Genomic DNA, 21,637 nt, shown 5'->3' with positions numbered 1-21,637 from the left:
AAAAAAAAAAGGTATAGCTGGTAGCTATGTTAAATACTGTAGGGAGTTAAATTCCTCAGCTCCAACCAGCCACTGTCTTAAATCCAGACAAATCCTGTTAAAAGTCGCACAGCCTAAACGCTGCATTATCCCTCACCTTAACCAAATCTTGACTTTAAAAACGTGGTCCTCATGAGAACTAGTGGTTTCCGATAAGGTCAGTGTTTATGCCTGAAATGGTGCTAAAGACACACACAGACTACTATTGACAGCTACGCTTCATTCTGTCGATGTAGGTCAGCAAAGATCAAAAAGCCCTTCAGCTACAGATTTGTTGTCTTTAATGTATGTGAAATGATGCATGAAATATTGAAATATGCAAATGGCAGGAGCGGTAACTAGTAGTGGAATAACTGAATGAATATAACAGATTGTCTCTCTCTCTTGCTGGGAAGTATTCATTAGGAAGTGGTTTTCTGTGCGATACGGACTTGATCAAGGGATGGAGCGTAGTGGCTGAGGCAGACGCAGCATGGTTGAATGTATGGTGTGACAGATTGCCTCCTGTTTTTGTCTTCAGACTCCTTTGATCGCTTCATCACACTGAGTGGAAGGTCCCTGCCAAGAGAAGGCCGAGCTCGTCTCCCAGACGCATTCACACTGCATTTACATCTGTAAAAATAACCATGCGTTGCACCATGTTGCTTAGCGTTCTCCTCTTCCGGGCCAAAAAACAATAATACGAATGCGATTATGCTTGTACTGACCCAGGCGTGAAACTAAAATCTGTCTGTTGATGTCAAGACGTACAAAAAAAAAAATGCCTTGCTGCTTTGTTTCCGAGGCGAATGAGCAGCTGGTCAACTGGCTTTGTAACATGAACCGAGCAGAAAGAAGGAATATTGGATACTTTCATAAAGACATTGCCATAGTTGTCCTCAATTATGAAGGTTTGTACCAAACTATTAGGTTGAATTCCAATTCCTTGCTCAACCCTCAATCTCAAAAATATGTGCTCCCGCTAGTGCAAGTGCTGTCTTGATTCTCAGAAAAGTTAAGTTTAGGGCCAAGTTTAAGGGCTGTATCGCCCTCAATATTGAGATTTTCCGAGACCACCCTTGGGAGCAAGGGCTACCCAGAATGCATTGCGTGTTTTGACATAACAAATATGGCGCCGAAAGTAGCGAAACGAGTGCGATACACATTTTCTTTGTTAATAGAGATATAAACATTATGAAAACCATTGTATTATCTTAGTTTAGGCCCATATTATGGATTACTGACGTCATTGTTGCGTAACATTTCTTTTTACGATCTTTTGTCAATAGCCGGCCGGTGCGGACAAGCGAGCGTTTGCTATAGTTTACTTTTCAATAAGTCGTGGTGCGTGGTAACTGTCAGCTGAATATGTCTGTGGTTGTGGTATTTGTATGAGTATCATCTTATAACTAACTGACAACCTAATAACTTGACTGACAAACGGATCGTAATAAATAATCGTGACATAAATGTGTTCTTCTTCTTCCTTTTTGGAGTTGACAGACTGGACGCAGCTTTCGCGTTATTCTGCCCCCTACAGTCTGAAGATGTATCTGCATTTAAGGGGTGTCCCATTTCTAAGTGACAAAATAACCCTCAACACTTGGTTTTGAGGGCCAGTTAAGATTAAGGGTTGAGCTTGAGGGTTAAGATAGGAATTGGAATTGGCCCTTCGTCTTCTAAAACCAGCCTGAAATTCAGGTTGCATACTATGGCCTGACATTTGCTTGAACTAAATGCATCATAATTCTCAATTACTCCGTCTCCATTTTTTGTCAGTATTTAACCAGTCAGAGCTCATTCCCATCTTCATCTAATCCCTTTCCCATATTTTGCTGATTGGTCCAGCTACCAGCTGCATCTCTCAATTGATTCTTAGTGGATGTTTTCCAGCACAAACTGAACTAGTTAAGACTATGACTTTTGAACGCCCTATGTCTATGTCTATGTCTATGTAAGCTGGGAGCACCCCACACTGAAAGGATGTTAGAATTCTTCATACAGTCTACTGGAGTTCCGCGACAGTATCGCGTGATATGAAGCATTGCTTATTAGGTTATGACTTAACATGTTTGGAGGCCATGGAGGATCAGGTGGCAAAGTGGCAGTGGCATATAATATGCTTTTGGTCCGGACCTTAACGTGTGAACCAGTGAAAGCCGGTAAGCAACACTGCTGGCTCCAGTTCCAACCGTCTTTATATTCAGCAACCCAGTGACCTACAAATGAGAAAAGGGAGTTTGGGAACCACTGAAGTGAAACATATGATGAGAGGAATATACCAATAAAACAAAAGGAGGACACTTGTGGCTATAACCTATTGCACTCCTGCGTTTGCATCTCTCTATCTGCTGACGGCTCGTGTTTTCCCTATTTCCATCTGCTTCTTCTCAGTGTCATCTAACAGATGTGTAAATCCTCCCAGTTGACATTAATGACGGTGCGATGTACTCAGTGCTGTATTTATGATAATATATTTCATACTCTGGGCCTCAGTTCAATAAATAAATGATCTGGAGTCACATGTGTGCGGCACATTACAAGGAGCTGAAGAGCTATCACAATAGCACGCGCATGTTTACATGTTTTACTTCATTAAAGGTTTATTGGCAGCACTCCAGTCGTCGTCCAGAGAGCGTCAATCCCACAAGGTTTTGCCACCACCCATGCTGCAGCTTAAGTCTATTGGTTTGAATTTAAAACCTCATTTAGCCGGAGAGCTCTGCAGATTGAACCTCATTCGTCAACGATCGCAAGAATAATGTGATACTGAATTTTAAAGCTATTGTCACACCGAGAACTTTCCCAGATCCCGATTAAAGTTCCAGCGCGGAACCTCTATCGCCCCCCTGTGGACGTCTGCCGTTTTCAGCCATAAACTCTATGCAGCCGCTGTTGCTTCCACTTTGCCGCTATCAGCCGTGATGTAAAATGCATCGCTCTGTGTGCAGCGTAGGAATGTCTCTGCAGACAACAGGAAACAAAGACATCGCTATACTGAGTCACAGAGAGAGAGTTGTGTGAAACTGAATGTATGGGAATATTGGTTTATATTTAAAAGTTACACACTACAACTTCAACTTTACTCCAATGTGTCAGTCTGTTTTAACCGGTGATAAATATATTTAATCTCACATGACACCTCGTGAATGTGATCGAACGCTGCTTAAAGGCCATAAAAATCCTCCTAATATGTCACAGAGACACAGAAATAATATTCATATAACAAACTGAACTCACCAACAACAACAGTACAGCCAAAATATTCTCATTAAAAAAATATTTTTCGGACCGCAAATCATTTTTATCTTTTGAAATCATGTTTTGGCATGTGGCGCCACCTACCCCCTTCCACCAATCATTGCGGTCAGTAGAGTCTCAGCTGCCAGGCAACCAAGGGCTGCCAGTTACGTCTGAGCTACAATGGCGGAGAAAACGAAACCTAAAAGACCTCTGTATTTTGAATTTGAGTGTAGTAACCCTTTTTGGTCACATTCTTACATATGGCGCCTTTAACTAATGTAAACTGTTGCCCTGGTTCTCAGACTGTGGTACGTGTGTATCACGTGAGCTTCCTCTGGTGGTGGTACTTGTAGGAAAATCAGAAATACTGACTGGAATGCGTAAACAATGAAACAAATAACAAAAAAAACCCAATAAATTAAATAATGACAATTAAAGTCACCTTATCTCTCTCTCTGTATTAATTTAATTTCACTATACCAGTGTGTGAAGTATAATAGGTAATGATGTTACTTCGAGAGCTCAATATTTTCTCAGGTGGTACCTGGTATATAAAGTTTGAGAACTACTTAACGCCCTTCTGAAATAGATTGTGTCTGTGTCTGGGAGTACTTATCAGGTCATAAATGATGTTGTTTTTTTCTCAACTATATTAATGAATGTATCGAAAGACTATAGGTGTGATCATGGCCATAGCTGGTCCTTGTGTGCCTATAGTGTGCAAAATCCTAAGGTGCCAAGGAGCCAAGACAGGAAGTAAGAGTGTTTTTTTGTTCCCCACCCAACCTAACAACAGCAGCTGAGCTGAGGAGGTAGCCAACCTCCCACCACGCTAGTTAACAGCCAGTTGCCTTCTCCTAACAAGACACATGTTTCCCATGATCTCAGCCGATGGCACCAGAAGCCTGGGATGAGGCCCAGGTCTGGGCGTCACACCGCTTTGCCCCAGGAACCTCTCTGTTGGGTAGAGTACACCACAACTCCTCTCTGGGGGGATGCACGAGCCATGGAGTTTGTAGAGGTGTGAAGTTTCTTTGAGGGAGCGGCACTGGGAGGATATAAACCAACACTTGTGTGGTGTAGTTTTGTAGTTGTATACAGTATATGATATGCAATTTCCCTGTAGTTCAAATTGTTTGCTTTATGTGTTCTCTTTAATGGTTTTCGGTTCTAATTATAGTAGGAATCTTAACCCTCTCTATATCTTTGGTCAGTTTAATACAGGCATGTACTGTAGCTATTCCCCCATGAGCATCTCAACCCATACTTATTTTAGTAAAGGCCAAGATGCAGCTGATATAAAAGTACAGGAATTTCAAAGAAGTCAGTGTGTACAGAAAAATCTAAAGGGTACAGTAGGTGTACTCAGGAGGAGTTGTGGGAAAAAAACTTTAAACTTCAAGGATGTTTGTAGGATTCAGGCGAGTGCGAATAGCTACACAAAGCAAAGACAAAAAGTCATGAGGAGAGAGGAGGTACAAGAAAAAGGTCCAATTCTCGAATGACTCATGCGATCATATACTCGCTTTTTATTATACACACTCATCCGTTCAGCGGGTATTTTAAGGAACAACTCTCTAAAGGCAGCTCGCTTCTTCTTCTTCTTCTCTTGCTGGTTGATGGTGATATTCTGTGATGCTCTCCTGGAATCTGCAGAGCATCAGCCGTATGCGAGGGCCTGCTGGGGGTTTTATTATATCACATCGAAATTCATTAAAATGTGAAATTGATCCACTGAAGAGGACCGGTTTTATCCAGACCCATCATTAATATAAGTAGGAGCTCTCCTGAACCTGCCTCATGCTAAAAAGCTCTTGGATTTTTTTTAGTCTCCAGGCATTGGTTCAGTTCAATATAGATATAACAGTAGGCATTGTTAACCTTCACAATTATTCTCTTTAATGTTGTGGTTCCCTGGGGATCGGATATTTTTAAAATGCTGGCAACGTTAGCCACCTATTGTTTAACAAACCATCTATTGATTTGTGTCGGCTTCACTTGTAGGTGTGTTTTTTGGTGTGTTTTTTTTAGAGCGTATATGAGATCTGACACTGTCTTAGCCCAGGTGTATGCAGCTTTTTCTCTCGAAAATTGTTGTTGTTTGTGTATTGTTGTGTTAATGAGACCTATTCGGTTCATTTTCCCAGTCCTGTTTTTTTCTGTTTTTAACTCATCGGTTAAGGTAGTAGTCAATAATTTTAGAATAACATTGAAAGGTCCCATATTATACCCTAACCCTACAAGTTAACCTAGTTCCCTGGTGTCCTAATGAACAGGTCTGTGACATGCTTTGGTCAAAATACGCTAAGGATGAAGCACCACAGCAGTTCAATCACCCTGCCAAAACAGCCCTGTTCAGAACACTCGGTTTAGTAGTATCTCTTTAGGTCCACCTTAAATAAAAGCAAAACAAAACTTAAGGGACAGGAAATGACATCAGCCACAGAGGCTACTGGGAGCTAAGAGCAGTTAGCATGTATCCACTGGACAGATAAATCCTCTGAGGCTGGAAGTATGTGTAGAACTCTGTGCTGCACTGTGGAGCCAAGAATAGAACTTTTCGCAGAATTCGTGGAGTTCCGGGTTTCGGATACCGGTGCCCTCGCCAGCACTCTAGACACACTTTAGAGCTCAGCGAGACAACAATTCCAGGAATTTAGCGCATTGTGACGTCCCAAGGTGCGCGAAAATCAACATCGCATGTTTTATCTCCCGTACTAAAACGATTAAAAAGTTGATTTTGCATAATATGCGACCTTTAATACATTACACTGGATTTCCTTTGTTGTCAGTTGTTTTCTTATTTGCTCCTTCACTTTAGAGTGACTGGCTGTGTTCGCAATCATTATGTGTCATTGCAACATCGGTGTTGTTACAGCCACACTCGGCAAGCTCAGTGTGTTGTGATGCAGTTGCCGCTCTCAAACCTGCAAATTACACTGTGTTGTACATCAATATTTCTGGCGGGCTCAAGGAAAAAAAAAAGAAAAAAAATCCCTCAATCCACTGATGGTCTGTCTGTCTAGCCATAATAAAACCTTCCATCTCGAGAAGGAAGGAACAAATGATTGTTTATCGCTAATCATATAAAGCTAATCGAAAAGATATAAAGCCGCTGACATTTCGATGTGTGGAGCCCGGCGAGCCAATCGAAACGAGCGGGCCAAGAAAAACAATGGCTCACACTCTCCCCCTCGAAGGAAATGCCAAACATTTCAGTGCTGTATAAATAGACGGCTCTGACTTTGTAGAGTGAGAGAGACGGAGAGCGAGGTAGAGGACAGGAACCCCCTCCCTCAGGTCACACTGATGCCAGTCCCCCGACCTCTCCTCCCCTCTCCACTCTCTCTCCACGTCTTTATTGCTCTCTTTGTTTTTCTCTCTGGGTGTTTGATCTATTTTTGTGCAAATTTCTCTTGACCTCGCTGTGTTTTTTTGTTTTTTTTTCCCACCTCCTTTGGTTTACCTTTGTATTTTTCATATCTTGGTCTCTCTGTGTCTTCCTGACACCGAGTTATCATGAATAACTGAACAGCCGAGTAACACCTCTTGCCTTATTAATGACACCATCTACTAGAGTGGAAGCAGCGAATGCCCCCCTGGATGAATCTGTATTGTGCTGCAGACTTTTGACCCAAGCTAAATGCTCTAATTAGAGCAAGGAAGCTGGTATTTAATATCTGTTGGTCAAGCGGCATCCCCTCACTGCCGACAGCTACGTGCAGTTAAGTATAGTGTATTTGCACATATGCAGTCTATCCTGTGCTGTATGTATGCCTGGGCTCATATGGTCCTGTAATATGCTGTGTAGGATGTAGCTGGAAGGATTTTAACACCACAACAACAGTGCTACACTAGCAAATGCTTCATCTGTTAAAAAAAGTTGTTACATTTTGTCATTTTAAACTGAAACGACGAAGTCTGTGTCCATTCACCAATACGTGAGCACATTTTTATTTAGCATTAGCATGCTACCATTTTGCAGCTAACTTGGCGAACCTATGATTAGCATTAGCGTAAGGCTAACATAATACAAACACTGTGCAACCTTATTAGGCATAACTAAAAATGTGTAATTTTCAATTAGCATTAGCGTAGTTAGCTGTTGTGACCAGGCAGGCAGCGGCTCATCAGCAGCAGCTGTGCTGTCTGGAGAAGGGAGGTGGGAGCGAAGAAGCTGGGCTAACTTGGCGAACCTGTTTCCAAAGGTAAGCTAGCGAGGCTATGATTAGCATTAGGGTAGTTAGCTGGTGTGACCAGGCAGGCAGCGGCTCATCAGCAGCAGCTGCGCTCTCTAGCACAGGGAGGTGGGAGTGAAGAGGCTGAGCTAACTTGGCGAACCTGTTTCCAAAGGTAAGCTAGCAAGGCTACGTTTATCATCAGCGTAGGGCTAACACAATACAAACACTATGCAACCTCATTAGGCACAACGCAATTTTTTAAAATTTCTGATTAGCATTAGCGTAGCTAGATGTTAGCCACGTCAGTTCCTTATCATGCATTACCATAACTGAAAAATCTTCTTCAGCTCCCACTTCATCCTACAGACACTGCACTAGTCTTTTAGATGAACAGTAGACACTAAAGTAACAGCCCGACCATGTTGGTTAGACGAGAACAAAAAACATCTACAAAGTCATTCCCTTTTTTTATACGTTTTGTCTTGTTTACTGTAAGTCGTCAGGTGTCTTTGCAACTGTAAAATCTTCAGTAAAATATTGTCCATCCACTGTTTTCTTGACAGTCGTTCCACTCTAATATAGGTAAAGTACAGCGGGCTGGGAATGCAATTTCCCACTGAAAAGATCCTCTTTTCTTGCTGTTTATGTGGGGCATAGATTGCTTTTTCACGCTATGTGGACCACATTTGCATATTTATGGAATATTTCAATATAAGGTAAGCCATTAACTTGACGCTGTCCTTTTGTGCAAATATGTACACACAAACATTCAGACAAACGTCGAAAGATTGAAGCTAAATTGGTGTCAGCTGTCAACAAAACCAAGTTTGTTCACTGCGAGGCAAGACAATGGGTTTTGTTTTACATTCTGCAATGCGTGCATCTTATTTTATGTAATTTTTAGTTTTCTCGCTGCTTCCAGGAGAATCGCTCTTCTCAGAATAATAGTTATTTCAGAGTTAGACCTCGGAAAATGAACGATGTAGCTGTTGAACAAGGTTCAAGATGAGCTGGCGTCGGAAATGTCAATATGTGTGTGTGACAGTAAACTTAATAGTTAAAACACGCTTGAGTAAGCAAAATTGAGGCATATAGACACACGGCGCAAATGGAGTATAAAACTCCAGGCAGTAAAGTAAGTGAGACAGAACACAAATGTGGAATTGAGAAAGAGGGGGAATTTAAAATAATAAAAAAAAAATGATTTCATACTGTATCTAAGAAGCATTTTAGTTTACACCATAAACACCAGCTCCTGGGCTTAAAGCCTTTGTTGACAGTGAGCTGCACCTCACTTCTCCTCTTCCTTTTATCCTCTTGTTGCTCCAGCTTGCTCAGCCACGTCTAAATATCTAATAAGCTTTTCTGCCAACTTCTGATCCTGGATTTGTTCTCACCTGGGCAAATGCGCATGAATAATGGAAGTGGGATGATGTAAGGCAGGGGCACCGTTGCTGCACAGTGTTGTGTTTTGGGGCTGATAAGGAGCTGCGCCTCAGAGGAAGAGCCTCAAAGAGCTGATGAGACCACTTCTGACATTAGTGCCATTATTACCGAGCTGCACGGCACAAAATTATTAAGGTGCGAGGAGAGGAAGTGACACGTCGACTAAACTATTAGCAAATGTGGCTCGAGTTTGACCTGAATACATTATGTTATCTTTATTTTCAGTTGCATACATCGTACGCCCTTATCGGCAGGCGGCGAATAATGTAAGAAACAAACAAACATGGCCTTTCAAAATTAGCGTGGGTGTATGCGCCGTGACAAGTCGTGGTAGTTTTATCAGTCTGACGCTCAAATAAACCCAGTAGCTGTAAGTGACGGGGGGGCAAAATAATGAAAGCAAATGGCTCTCGAATTCACCATTATAGCTGATTTTTGCATAGTGCAGGGGCACGGTAGCGGGCACTCAACATTCAATTTATTTAAATTTGTAGACATACAAGAATGTGCTGGTTCACATACAAATAAGAGTCCAGCAGTGCATAAACACCCACTTTTCTTCCCCCCAGTTTCGGAGACGAAATTGCAGCATCCATATGCAGCGCAGTGTTCGAAAAACAAAACAAAGACAATGTGGCATAAGACCTCGGCGTCATAATTCCCTGATATGATGCAACGTGGAGGTATAGATGAAATTGAAATTGCTCGGGGGGTGAGAGGGTTAAACTTAAACCAGGCTACTCGACTCGACTCGTGCTGAATGTGAAATGGAAACACCAGCTTGGCTGCGTTACTGTTTACATTCTATGAATAGGAATCACATGTTTGATGAAACCAGCCAGTGCTGATGACTCTCTCTGCAGAGAGGGGAGGGTTGGAGAGAAAAAAAAAGGCAGGGAAAGAGAGGAAAGACTGTGTAAATGGAGACAGGAAGAAGAGAGGGAAAAGATGAAGGAGGGTGGCTGAAGAGCCCTTGACCAGATTCTCGTAAAAAAAAAACAAAAAAAAAACACAGCTCTTCTAATGAGCTTCCTGATCACACTTACATAACTGTGCTGTTTCGGTGTGTTCTGGTCAGTCGGGGGAAAGTTGTTATTTTTTGGAGATGCCTAATTTCCATTTTTCCACAGGCAGAGAGGTGAGCAACTGTAGCCTCTTTGATTTCTGGCCAAACTCAGCAGTGCCTGGTCCCGACATGTGTCTTATGCTTGTGGGTATTTTTAACCCCCACGACTGCTAAAATGAATTCCCCTTCCAAAAAAATGTCAGGATTCTAATCCAATCCCACTAATGCAGCTGAATTCCACTCAAACAATGTCCCATTTCTTTTTTGGTTGAAACGCTCGCCTAAGGTGATTAGGATAAATACCATGTTTGGGTGCGGACCTTTTAAGCGTTCGCTAACACGGTCACTAACGAATGTATTCATGCACGAGTTTCTGTGTGTTTTATTAGTCATTTTAATGTGTGTGTGTTTGACGAAATGGGCCTCAGCACCAGAATGTGAGGGAGTCTGTGATTTACCATCATCGCACAAACAGGGCCGCCTTTCTCTGTGACACGTGTGGGCTCCAGGTGTGGTGTCTGGTTACCTCATAAAGTCATGAATGAAAGCTCGTTTTTTTTTTTTTTGCAGAGAGCAGAGAAAGAAATCAAACCATCTTGTTTCTGCAAAAACATATGTCATTTTTGGGGATTTCTTCCACACAGCTTCTCAATTAGCACTCTCTTATAGTTTCACATAAAAAAAACTAGGCAAATAAATAAAGCTAAATCCTTTCATTTTGTTAGTGGCACATTTAACCTTTTGAGTGGTTGCAGTCGTGCGCGGAGTGCTCGCTGCATAACAACGATACGAGCAGATGGAGGTCACAGTCGACAGGCTGGGTTTGTCAGTTGCAGAGTAACTGTCCTTGTTAAGTCGCAAATGATAGTGGAGCGTCGAACCTGAAGGCTACGATGAATGCAGACAAACCTCGCAGACGAGTGTTGCAGATTAGCACCATGGGCTTTAAATATTTAAGCCATTGTGTAACTGTGTCGTCAGCTGCACTGTCTGTCACGAGAGACACACAAATGAAGGTCAACCTCAGGAGTTCATGTAGTCAGCTGGAATTGCTTGAATTTGCTTGTGGTAGGGTGGGTTTTTTTCTTGAAAATATAGGTTTTATGTTACTACATTCAAATTCAAAATACACAGATCTTTTAGGTTTATTTTCATGACGTAACTGGCAACCCGTGGTTGCTCGGCAGCTGAGACTCTGATTGGTAGATGGCGGTAGGTGGCGCCACATGACTTCAAAACATAAACATGATTTGCAGTCTGCAAAATATTTTTTTAATGCAAATATTTTGGCTGTACTGTTGTTGTTGGTGAGTTCAGTTTGTTATATGAACATTATTCCTGAGTCTCTGTGACATATTAGGAGGATTTTATTATTACATAATGCACCTTTAATAAGACAACTTTATTTTTTTCAATTTTCATTGTGTGATACATTGTGTTCTGTACATTCCGGGATTATCCAGCACTGCTTTGTTAAAGTTTTAGGACAGTTTCAGTTTTAATTTACACCTGCAGTATATATATGAAAGGACAATATTAATTGCCCTTTCATATTCTAAATCTCACTGCCAATGGCTTCATTTAATTAATATTTAAACCCCCTGCTTAAATTTGCTTTGCAACTTATGTCTTAAGGTAATAGATTTGAATGACAATAAATCTGAATACAATAACCGTATGACACACGGTGCGTGAAGTTTTTCTACTTCCTCCTTAACTTTGCACACGGTCCATATGCAGAGCCAAGTTTTGGCCCGAGCCGAACGTCAGGGTCTGTTTTTCCCGCAGCGAGTTCAAAAGACCGACCTCCGGCGAACCTGCTGCTGTTGTTTACAATCTCCTCGCTCGGAGATTTTCTGCTCTTTTCCGTTTGCTGTGATGAGTCTGTTATTGACAACCGCAGAGAGACGGATGGATCCAAAGTACGTGTAGGACAGGGTGTGGATCGGGATTGTGAGGCATTGCTATAACGTCAATCCACGCTGTTTACGTGCATTTAATTACTACTGAGGAAACAGATCGCTCGTTGTCATCTTGTATGTTTTATACGCACATACGGATGCTAAACCTGCAATATACCGACGCTTTTAATTTAAAGGTGCATTATGTAATCTAAATCAACTGGCCATAAAATCCTCCTAATATGTCACAGAGACTCAGGAATAATGTTCATATAACAAACTGAACTCACCAACAACAACAGTACAGACAAAATATTTGCATAAAAAAAGATATTTTGCAGACTGCAAATCATGTTTATGTTTTGAAATCATGTTTTGGCATGTGGTGGCGCCACCTACCGCCGTCTACCAATCATTGCAGTCAGTAGAGTCTCAGCTGCCGCGCAACCACGGGTTGCCAGTTACGTCAGAAAGCGAAAGCCTAAAAGACCTCGGTATTTTGAATTTGAATGTAGTAACCGTTTTTGGCCACATTCTTACATATGGCACCTTTTAAATTGAAAGTGTTTTATTCTGCCCTTAAGGAAAGGTCATTTCTTTGAGGGAGATTTAACCTCATCATCAGATGCTCGTTCTGCACGTACGCTGTATCTTTGAAGCTGGAGAAAAAGACAGTTTTAGCACATTATATATATATATATATATATCGTACTTTCAACCACTTCATTTAAAAAAAAAGGAGATTTTATGACTGTGAATTAAATCAGGGTGACGATACTCGTTTAAAAACTAAATTTAACTTTGGATCAGAATTGTAGAAGTGGTCATCAGTTTTTTTTCGTCCAGGTATCATCAGATGGTTGATGGTGAAAGTGATAGTCAGTCGGGAGCAGTTTGTGATGTACAAGTATATAGTGTTTATACAAGGATAATCATATTTGCTCCATAAGTGTCTGTTCTCTAGTCTAGTGCACGCGTCGACACAACTCATACACATGTACCCGGAGGACTTTCCCTTTAAAAACAGCCTTGTTTATTGTTTCAGCGTTTGCAAGATTATGACATAGACCATAACATCAGTGTTTTCTATTTTGGGGTTTTTGGAGGAATTCATTACTGCTGCCACATGTATTGTATTGCATGTATGCACATGTACATGTACAAATACGGACACACAAACACATCTGCTTGACACTGAGCTGGAAATGAATGGGGCTCATGAAATTTAACTGTTTGGAAATTCTATAAAGTGAGTTTAATAACAGTTTTAAAATACTATTATTGTGTACAGACGCTGTTTGGCTATGAACAGTTACAGCCAATAAAAGCTTTTGTGGACAAAAATTTATCAGCGCCTTGAAAGCCTTGTTTAAATGTTGACCTCCCCAGTCGCACAAGAACTGCTTGAATGCTATAACAGGGTTTTTTTTAATTGACCACAATTTTTTAATACGGTTATTACCAACAATTACTCTTCTGTCCTTAAAACTAATTTGCTACATGTTTCAAAACAAAGTCATTCACAAAAAGCACAAACTTATAACACACTGGCTGAAAAGTAGGGATGTGAAGATACCACTTTTTTGTGTCCGAGACCGATACAACAAACTCGAGGAGTATCTACCGATAACGATACAGGCATTTTATACTATTTGTGAACCAGGAACCATTATATATATATATATATTTATATAATATTATATGTAGGAATTTTTTGGGGGGATTCTATCAGATATTAAATTTTTATCAGTCCAATATCTGATCCGATCTTGACCAGTTTCAGACCAATACCGTTACTGACCGATACCAATTTCCATACCAACTAAAAAAAAAAAAAAAAATTCTAAATTTTTCAATTTTCCACATCAATCTGTATTTCATCATAGTATATAAAAAATAACCAACATTTTGCTTTCCGGGTGCTTGAGTTATGAATGGGAAAACTGATCATGCATTATGGATAATTTGACCATTGCATGCATTGTGGGTGAAAGCAAGGATCCACTTTGTTCACCGAGACATAGAGTTTTGAAAATGTGTGTGTGTGTGTAGGTGTGTGAGCACATCACTTACTCTGAAGGTCATATTCATAATGCAGTTCGCATGAATAAGAGATGGTAATTTAATTTGCAAGGCTTGATGAAAATCTTTATCACTGTTTACAATCACGCATGAAAAATTGCAGTACGCCGTCATTGTTGAACATGATAGATTTTGTGTTCATTATGCTCCGCGTCTAAAAGACAACAGGAATAATATAACCACCAAAATAGGACAAGTACATCATTTCTCTAATGTACCAGCAGAAATTATACTTTACCTTTGAAATTAAATGTCTAGTAAACAGTGCTATAACGTGACTTTGTGAGCTAAATTAAATTGACGTCGGTGATGTTCGTGGATCTAAAGTTAGAGTTTCATTCATAAGATGTCGGTCATGTGGTAAACCTTTTATGCAGAGATGTATAAAGCTTTATGGAGACACAGTAATGTGCTATGACACACTGTAGACACCACCTTCATGCGGAGCGTTACCCCGAACCACTGACTCCACTGTGAAAGCTGGAGATGTGGTTCCCGAGCGGCTCCCATCATCGCTGACACCGTTTCCCCCCAGAGTGACATAGCAAAGGCTTAATGGGCCTGTTGATGGTGAGTTAAAGCTTGGTGTTAATTATAACACCATGCTCTGTTAAACACAGTTCCATTAGCATCAGCAGAGGCAGCACTGTTGAGCGTATAAATTGAGACTGCTGATTCAGTCGACTCATCAGCGCAACAGTTGTAAAAAAAAATAAAAAAAATAATAATGCAGGATCGCAGCGATGCGCTCTCTGAGAATTTTGATGTGCGTCGTAATTGTAGGCTCCGATTATTTGTCTTTGTTGTGATTGAGCCTGCGACAGATTTACAATCCCTCTCCGTATTTGTCGTCGTGACTTATGGTTTGTTTCTCTGAGTGAAATGGGAACCCGGCTGGGGGGGGGATTTGTATGATTGTTCCTCAGATTTTTACAAACATTGATTATACATTGAGGCAGGATTTTTTAGAAAATTGTAATTTTTCTCCCCTGAAATGCAATAACATATACCTCGGTTGTCACAAAAAAATAGATAATATCCATTAAAAATGGCTTCAGATAACACACTGTGGAGCCACTGACCTTGCCTGATATCTTAAGGTCTTAACGGTTACCACTGCCCAGCCTCCCCTACATCCTGTTTCTCCGATTATTTCTATTTTGTCTGGCCCTGGTTGTCAAGGCTCTGATATAGTATAGATAAATGAAACCTACTATTGGTGTGACCAAGCAGAACTTAATGTATGCTCACTCTGAGCCAGCTCTCTCTCTCTCTCTCTCTCTGTGTGTGTGTGTGTGTCATTAACACGGCCGTGCAGGCTGTGTGGTAACAACCACATAAAGCATGTGATAAAAAAGCTGCCAAGGTGAATATTGGAGGAGGACATTATGTGCTTGTGCGCACGTATGCAGAACTTCAAAGTATACAAGTATACAGCCTCACACACACACACACACACACACAATGTCCATTTGCTTCTGCATGATTGGCTGTATGGATAATGAATTTGATATGAGGAGGGGGAAAGAAAAAAAAAAAAAAAGCCACCGCATATAACAACTTTCTCCAGATGAGTGCTTTTCCCGAGCACTTAGCTGCTGCTGAAATCATGTCTGCTTTGAACACCACTCGGTGTCGAGGCACGGTTGCTGGTTGCAGCGGGAGGAGAGAGCGTAAGAAGCTGTCAGAATGAGCGTGAGCCTCTGAGCGGTGTTTTCGTATTTTACACACGTCGGGCCTGTTTTCAGCTGGTCCTTCTATTCGCTGGTTTCTTCAGATTATGATGGATGTGTAAAGATTTGATGGGCAATGCCGCTGAATGCACGATTGTCAAGGCGGCATGGAGTCACAGCCGGGTCAGGACGAACAACCAGTGGATGTGGATGACACAGTTTATTCAATATTCCCTAATACGTTGTCTAGAATACAACAAATAATACATTTTTGTGTCAGGCTCGTCTGATTAAGGCCAGCACACAATACACAAAACATGTTCTTTGTTTCTCATTGCATTAATAGGTGATTATGTGAAGAAAACACAGAACACCATCTCAGGTGCTTTAAAGGGACAATGTGTAGTATTTATAAGATAAGATAAGATAAGAAGTCCTTTATTCGTCCCGCAGTGGGGAAATTTCCAGTGTTACAGCAGCAAGACAATAAGGATAAGGATAATAAATAATAAACATGCATTACCAAAAAGAAATAGAATATATAAAGTACAATATATAAAGATATTAACACTGACTATAAAAATAGGTCTAAAAATAGAATGTAGAATGTACATTACAACCGGTCTGCAGAATATACACAGTATGCACATGGTATTTACAGTGTAAGGAAACAAGGCTGAGCTATTAAATAAGGATATTAAATAAGGATATGGATATTGCACTGATGAGAAAACTACAGTATAAAAAATTTGACAGTATGAAGAAAAGACAATATATTGCACTTAAAAAAATTTACATTATGAAAAAATATATACAGTATATTACAGCAATGAAAATTAACAGTATATTGTACATGGAGAGTGGTGTGTGTGTGTGTGTGTGTGTGTGTGTGTGTGTGTGTGTGTGTGTGTGTGTGTGTGTGTGTGTGTGTGTGTGTGTGTGTGTGTGTGTGTGTGTGTGTGTGTGTGTGTGTGTGTGTGTGTGTGTGTGGGGTCTACTTAGAGCAGTACTTGTTGTACAGCCTAACAGCTGCAGGGAGGAACGACCTGCGATAACGCTCCTTCAGACATTTTGGATGTTTTAGTCTGTGACTGAAGGAGCTGCCCAGTGCTGCGATGGTGTTCTGCAGGGGGTGGGAGAGATTGTCCATCAGAGATGATAGCTTGGTAGCCATTCTCCTCTCTCCCACCACTTCCACTGGTTCCAGGGGACATCCAAGGACAGAGCTGGCTTTCTTAATCAGCCTGTCCAGCCTCTTCCTGTCTGCGGCTGTGATGCCACTGCCCCAGCAGACCACTGCGTAAAAAATGGCTGATGCCACTACTGAGTCGTAGAAGGTCTTCAGGAGTTCTCCCTGAACTCCAAAAGACCTTAGTTTCCTCAACAGGTAGAGTCTGCTCTGACCCTTCCTGTAGAGCGCAGCAGCATGATCAGACCAGTCCAGTTTATTGTTAAGGTGAACACCCAGGTATTTGTAAGATGTCACCATGGAGGAGAGTGTCGTCTTCTGCGGAAATCCACCACCAGCTCCTTAGTTTTCCCCGCGTTGAGCTGGAGGCGGTTCCGCAGGGACCAGTCCACAAAATCCCGAACAAGTTCTCTGTACTCTCTGTCGTCATCATCTGTGATGAGGCCGACAATGGCAGAGTCGTCAGAGAACTTCTGCAGGTGACAGGAGGGGGAGCTGTAGGAGAAGTCTTATGGATTTATATAACCCAAAATCCACTTTTTTATACATATTATATGCTCCTGCATTGTCTAGTCGCTGTATAATAGTTTTTCTTTTATTTTCGTAGTGTTTCAAAAAGTCATGCAAAATAACATTGTCGCGGGCCGCTGTTGCATTGCCACTGTTAGCAGCGAGACGCTATGTTTAAAAACGGATGTGCTAAATCTCTGGAATTGTTGTCTCGCGGGGCTCCGCTTTGTCCGTAAAACACGCGAGAGTGCTGGCAAGGGCAACGGCATCCGAAAACCGGAAGTCCGCGAAGTCTGCAAAAAGTTCTATCCTTGGCTCCACAGTGCAGCACAGAGTTCTACACAACCTTCCAGCCTCAGAGGATTTATCTGACCAGTGGATACATGTTATATATAATAGCAATGTACCTGCTAGAGCCTGCAAATGATCACTTTTCCTAATGCTAACTGCTGTTAGCTCCCAGTAGCCTCTGTGGCTGATGTCATTTCCTGTCCCGTAAGTTTCAATTTCTTTAAGGTGGACTTAAAGAGATACTAATAAACAGAGCGTTCTGAACAGGGCTGTTTTGGCAGGGTGATTGAACTGCAGTGGTGCTTCATTCTTATGGTATTTTGACCAAAGCATGTCACGGACATGTTCATTAGGACACCAGGGAACTAGTTTAACTTGGAGAAATAGTGTATAATATTTCCCCTTTAACCATTTAAGGAGGTCACAGGAGATAAACCCCAGTTCCAAATGTGAAAAGTACCTTTTTGATGATTTAAAAAAAATGAAAATCCAGCCAGCCGTCTCTTACTATACTGCATGGCAGGTGCAGTCGTTCAAGAACAACTACGTCTAATGAAATTGTCACCACTCACTATGTGGGATTGTCTGGTTTAATGCCGTAGTTTCATGGTCCCTGCTTTGTTTCTTTAAGTGGTATGGAGCCACTGCCACTTGTGCCACTGAATCAGCATGGGTGGGTGGGTGTAAGGTTATTGGCAATTTCTCATGTCAGTAGTTTTAAGGCCACCCAGGGGGAGAGGGTTTGATATGCAGACTGCGAGGTGGTGCTGGGATTTGGAGATGATGCTGGGGAAAGTGGGGAAGGATCTGATTCAATTCCCCAGGATAGCTCGGAAAGAATTCAGCTTGAAAGTTTGTCAGGGGTTATGCATAAAAAGTAAAAAAAAAAAAAAGTTTTTTGGGAATAAGATTGTATTGCTTGAAGAAAGTAGAAGAAAATTTAAAAAAATACAGATGGTACAGAAAATGTAGGAACCCTGTTTGTATGAGTTCCTTATGTCATTTTGCTGCTGTTCGCTCTGATTCAGCCAACATCTGTATTTTCTATATTCCACAGTTGTATAAATACAGACCATGAAGTGAGCAGCTGAGCTTCAGTTGTACATCTAATGTGTTTTGTAATATATCTGCTGAATCTGTAAAGGCCTTAGCCCTAATTCAGTTAAAACTAATGAGCAGATTCATCAGATCTTATACTTGTTCTGATTTGTTCAATATCAACTGCACCAAAACCTGTTATTATAATAAAATACAGCTTAGCAATTGTATTTTTTACCTGTGATACTCATTCATATACTTATCTCCATGCAGGTATCTGGCCAGCTTTTGTGGGATTGGATGTCACCTTCAGATTGGTTTAACTGAAGATGGAAACACTGGAGTCTGAGCTGACCTGCCCGATCTGCCTGGAGTTATTTGAAGATCCCCTGCTCTTGCCTTGTGCCCACAGCCTGTGTTTTAACTGTGCCCACCGCATCCTGGTGTCCCACTGCTCCACTAGCAAGCCCCTCGAATCCATCTCCGCCTTTCAGTGCCCCACCTGCCGTTACGTCATCACACTGAATCACCGCGGCCTGGAGGGCCTTAAGCGCAATGTGACACTGCAGAACATCATTGACCGCTTCCAAAAGGCCTCCATTAGTGGGCCTAACTCCCCCACAGAGAGCCGGCGTCTGCAGCCGCAACGGCCCTACACCGCCACCATTAGCGGTACAATAGCTGGAACAATCGGAGGCGGCGGCGGTGGTGGTGGCACAAGTGGAAGCAGCGCCCGCGGAAGCCCCGCCACTTCCAGCCACTCCCACCCTCACGCCAACCACACCAACCACGTCAACCACACCAACGCCAACCACAGCCCGGCCGTCGTGGCTAAAATGGAGCCGCGCATCAGCTGCCAGTTCTGCGAGCAGGACCCGCCGCGCGAGGCCGTCAAGACGTGCGTGACGTGCGAGGTCTCGTACTGCGACCGCTGCCTGCGCGCGACGCACCCGAACAAGAAGCCGTTCACCAGCCACCGCCTGGTGGAGCCGGTGCCGGACACTCACATCCGCGGTCTGACTTGTCTGGAGCACGAGAATGAGAAGGTCAACATGTACTGCTTGGTGGACGACCAGCTCATCTGTGCCCTCTGCAAGCTGGTGGGGCGCCACCGCGAGCACCAGGTGTCCTCGCTCACTGAGCGCTTTGACAAGCTCAAGGTCAGTCTTTCATGTCCTTTTCATTTCCAAAACATACAATAAGGTCCTATCAGAGTACATTTCTCTATCATGTCCTTCATTTATTTATTGTTTGACTGATTGTTATAGTGAAGCAAGGTAAGTCACCGACTGCAACATGATTTGATTGAAGCAGAGTTCTGAAACATTCCCTCCCCAACAAGAGAGGGTTTTTTAATTCATTCTGCAACGTTCACTATGATATTTGGTTTGCAGTTTGCCAAAAAAGCAAAAGTCTTCAGTCCATCCGTTCTTACCGTAGGGACGTTCGGTCTGTGCGTTTCTGTCAACTATGAACTTTTGGCACAGCTTCATCTGCATCACACACACTCCCACCAGCTTTAGTTCAGCAAAAAGGACAAAAAGACAGATCGCAAACAGAGAGACAATTGGGAGAGTAGAAGGGCAGAGAGATAGAGAGAGAGGGAGGGAGGGAGGGAGGCAGAGCAGTAGCGAGGACGGCGGTACAATAGTCGATGAGCTGGCATTCCCTGTGGCCACTGAGCTTTCATAGGCTCTGCAAAAAGACCAGGACTGCTGAATCAGGATGAAAAACAACAGAGAGAGAGAGAGAGAGAGAGAGAGAGAGAGAGAGAGAGGCGCGAGCTGGAGCTAATTTCACCACTAAAGAGCTAAAGCAGCCAGCCACATCAGCTGGCTTTAAACTTTTATCAGTGTTGTGTATGGAACTTGTGTACGGATACAATACAATACTTCAGAATTCAACATCATTGTAGAAGTTTGCAGTCAAACTGATAATTAAATATTGAAACTGGATTATACTTTGTTTTGGACGGCTTATGTGGGTTAAATTGAACTGTTATACCTAATACCATTTTTACTCTGGTTAACGCCTTATGTACGGTTTTCATGAACCCATGATACACAGTGAATGAGCGTTGTTATTGCTTCAATAAACCACTTGATGGAGGAACTCGGAGGTACCAGCGGTGCTTTATCCTCTAACACAATACTTTAGCTAAATTAGTAATCTGGGGGATAATATAGCAGTGATTATAACAAAGGCTTATTTCTTTTTATTTTCTGTAATGCTATGTGAATCCATCTGGACAGATGGCAAAACAAATAGTAAACATGGTAAAAAAAAAAATTGTGTTGTGTGCATATTAATGTAAGAACTGAAATTCTTCCAGAAATTAATTTTTGATGTCAAAATCCAGGCTTCCAGATGGCGTTCACCCCGTTGTCTAATAGAAACAGTTTGAGATATCCTGACGGGTCAAAGATGAAAGTGACGGATGAATTGTGCTCTCACTGAAACAGTATTGTGGAAAAGATCAATGCAGTTATATAAAGTTTTAAAAACCCAATCCCCCACTAGTAGACATGATCCTTTGCACCTCGCGCTGTAAATCTTTGTCGATGATGGAAATGTATCTGATGTTTTCTATTCCCACTTCCCCAGTGTGTGTGTGTTTCCATGGTTTCATTGTGTCCGTTGAATAGTGTTGTGTAGCGCACACACACACACACACACACACACACACACACACACACACACACACACACACACACACACACACACACTCAGAGAGAGCTGGACACCTGAAAAAGTGCTACATTGGCAGTTTGAAGGCCTTATCTGCAGCAAGCCGCGCTGTGTTTGTGGATGTTCTAGTTCATACAGAACATTCAGGGCTTATTTTTCACACGACAATACCAAAGTGTGGCCATAAGAATACGTCTGCGCCGCTTCAAGAGACACTGTTAACATTCCGTGTGCAACAAATACCCATCTCCTTTAATTCTTTGGTGAGTACTGCAGCAGCGGGGAAATGTCAGAATGCAGTTTCACATTGT

The 21,637-nt window shown here is 42.0% G+C and overlaps 1 protein-coding gene across 4 annotated transcripts in view; it reads left to right on the top strand.

Moving 5' to 3' along the window:
* mid2 (midline 2) overlaps positions 1-21,637 on the top strand; it is a 150,532-nt gene that overhangs the window by 58,862 nt on the left and 70,033 nt on the right. For all 4 annotated transcript variants that reach the window (XM_083891118.1, XM_083891115.1, XM_083891116.1 and 1 more), the window contains exon 2: positions 18,912-19,798. In XM_083891118.1, the coding sequence (XP_083747244.1) occupies positions 18,968-19,798 (831 nt within the window). In that variant the 5' untranslated portion in view covers positions 18,912-18,967. The remainder of the gene's footprint in view (positions 1-18,911; positions 19,799-21,637) is intronic.

Source organism: Microchirus variegatus (assembly GCF_963457635.1).
Source record: "Microchirus variegatus genome assembly, chromosome: 6".
Lineage (NCBI taxonomy): Eukaryota > Metazoa > Chordata > Actinopteri > Pleuronectiformes > Soleidae > Microchirus > Microchirus variegatus.
This window is presented reverse-complemented; position numbering and strand designations above follow the sequence as displayed.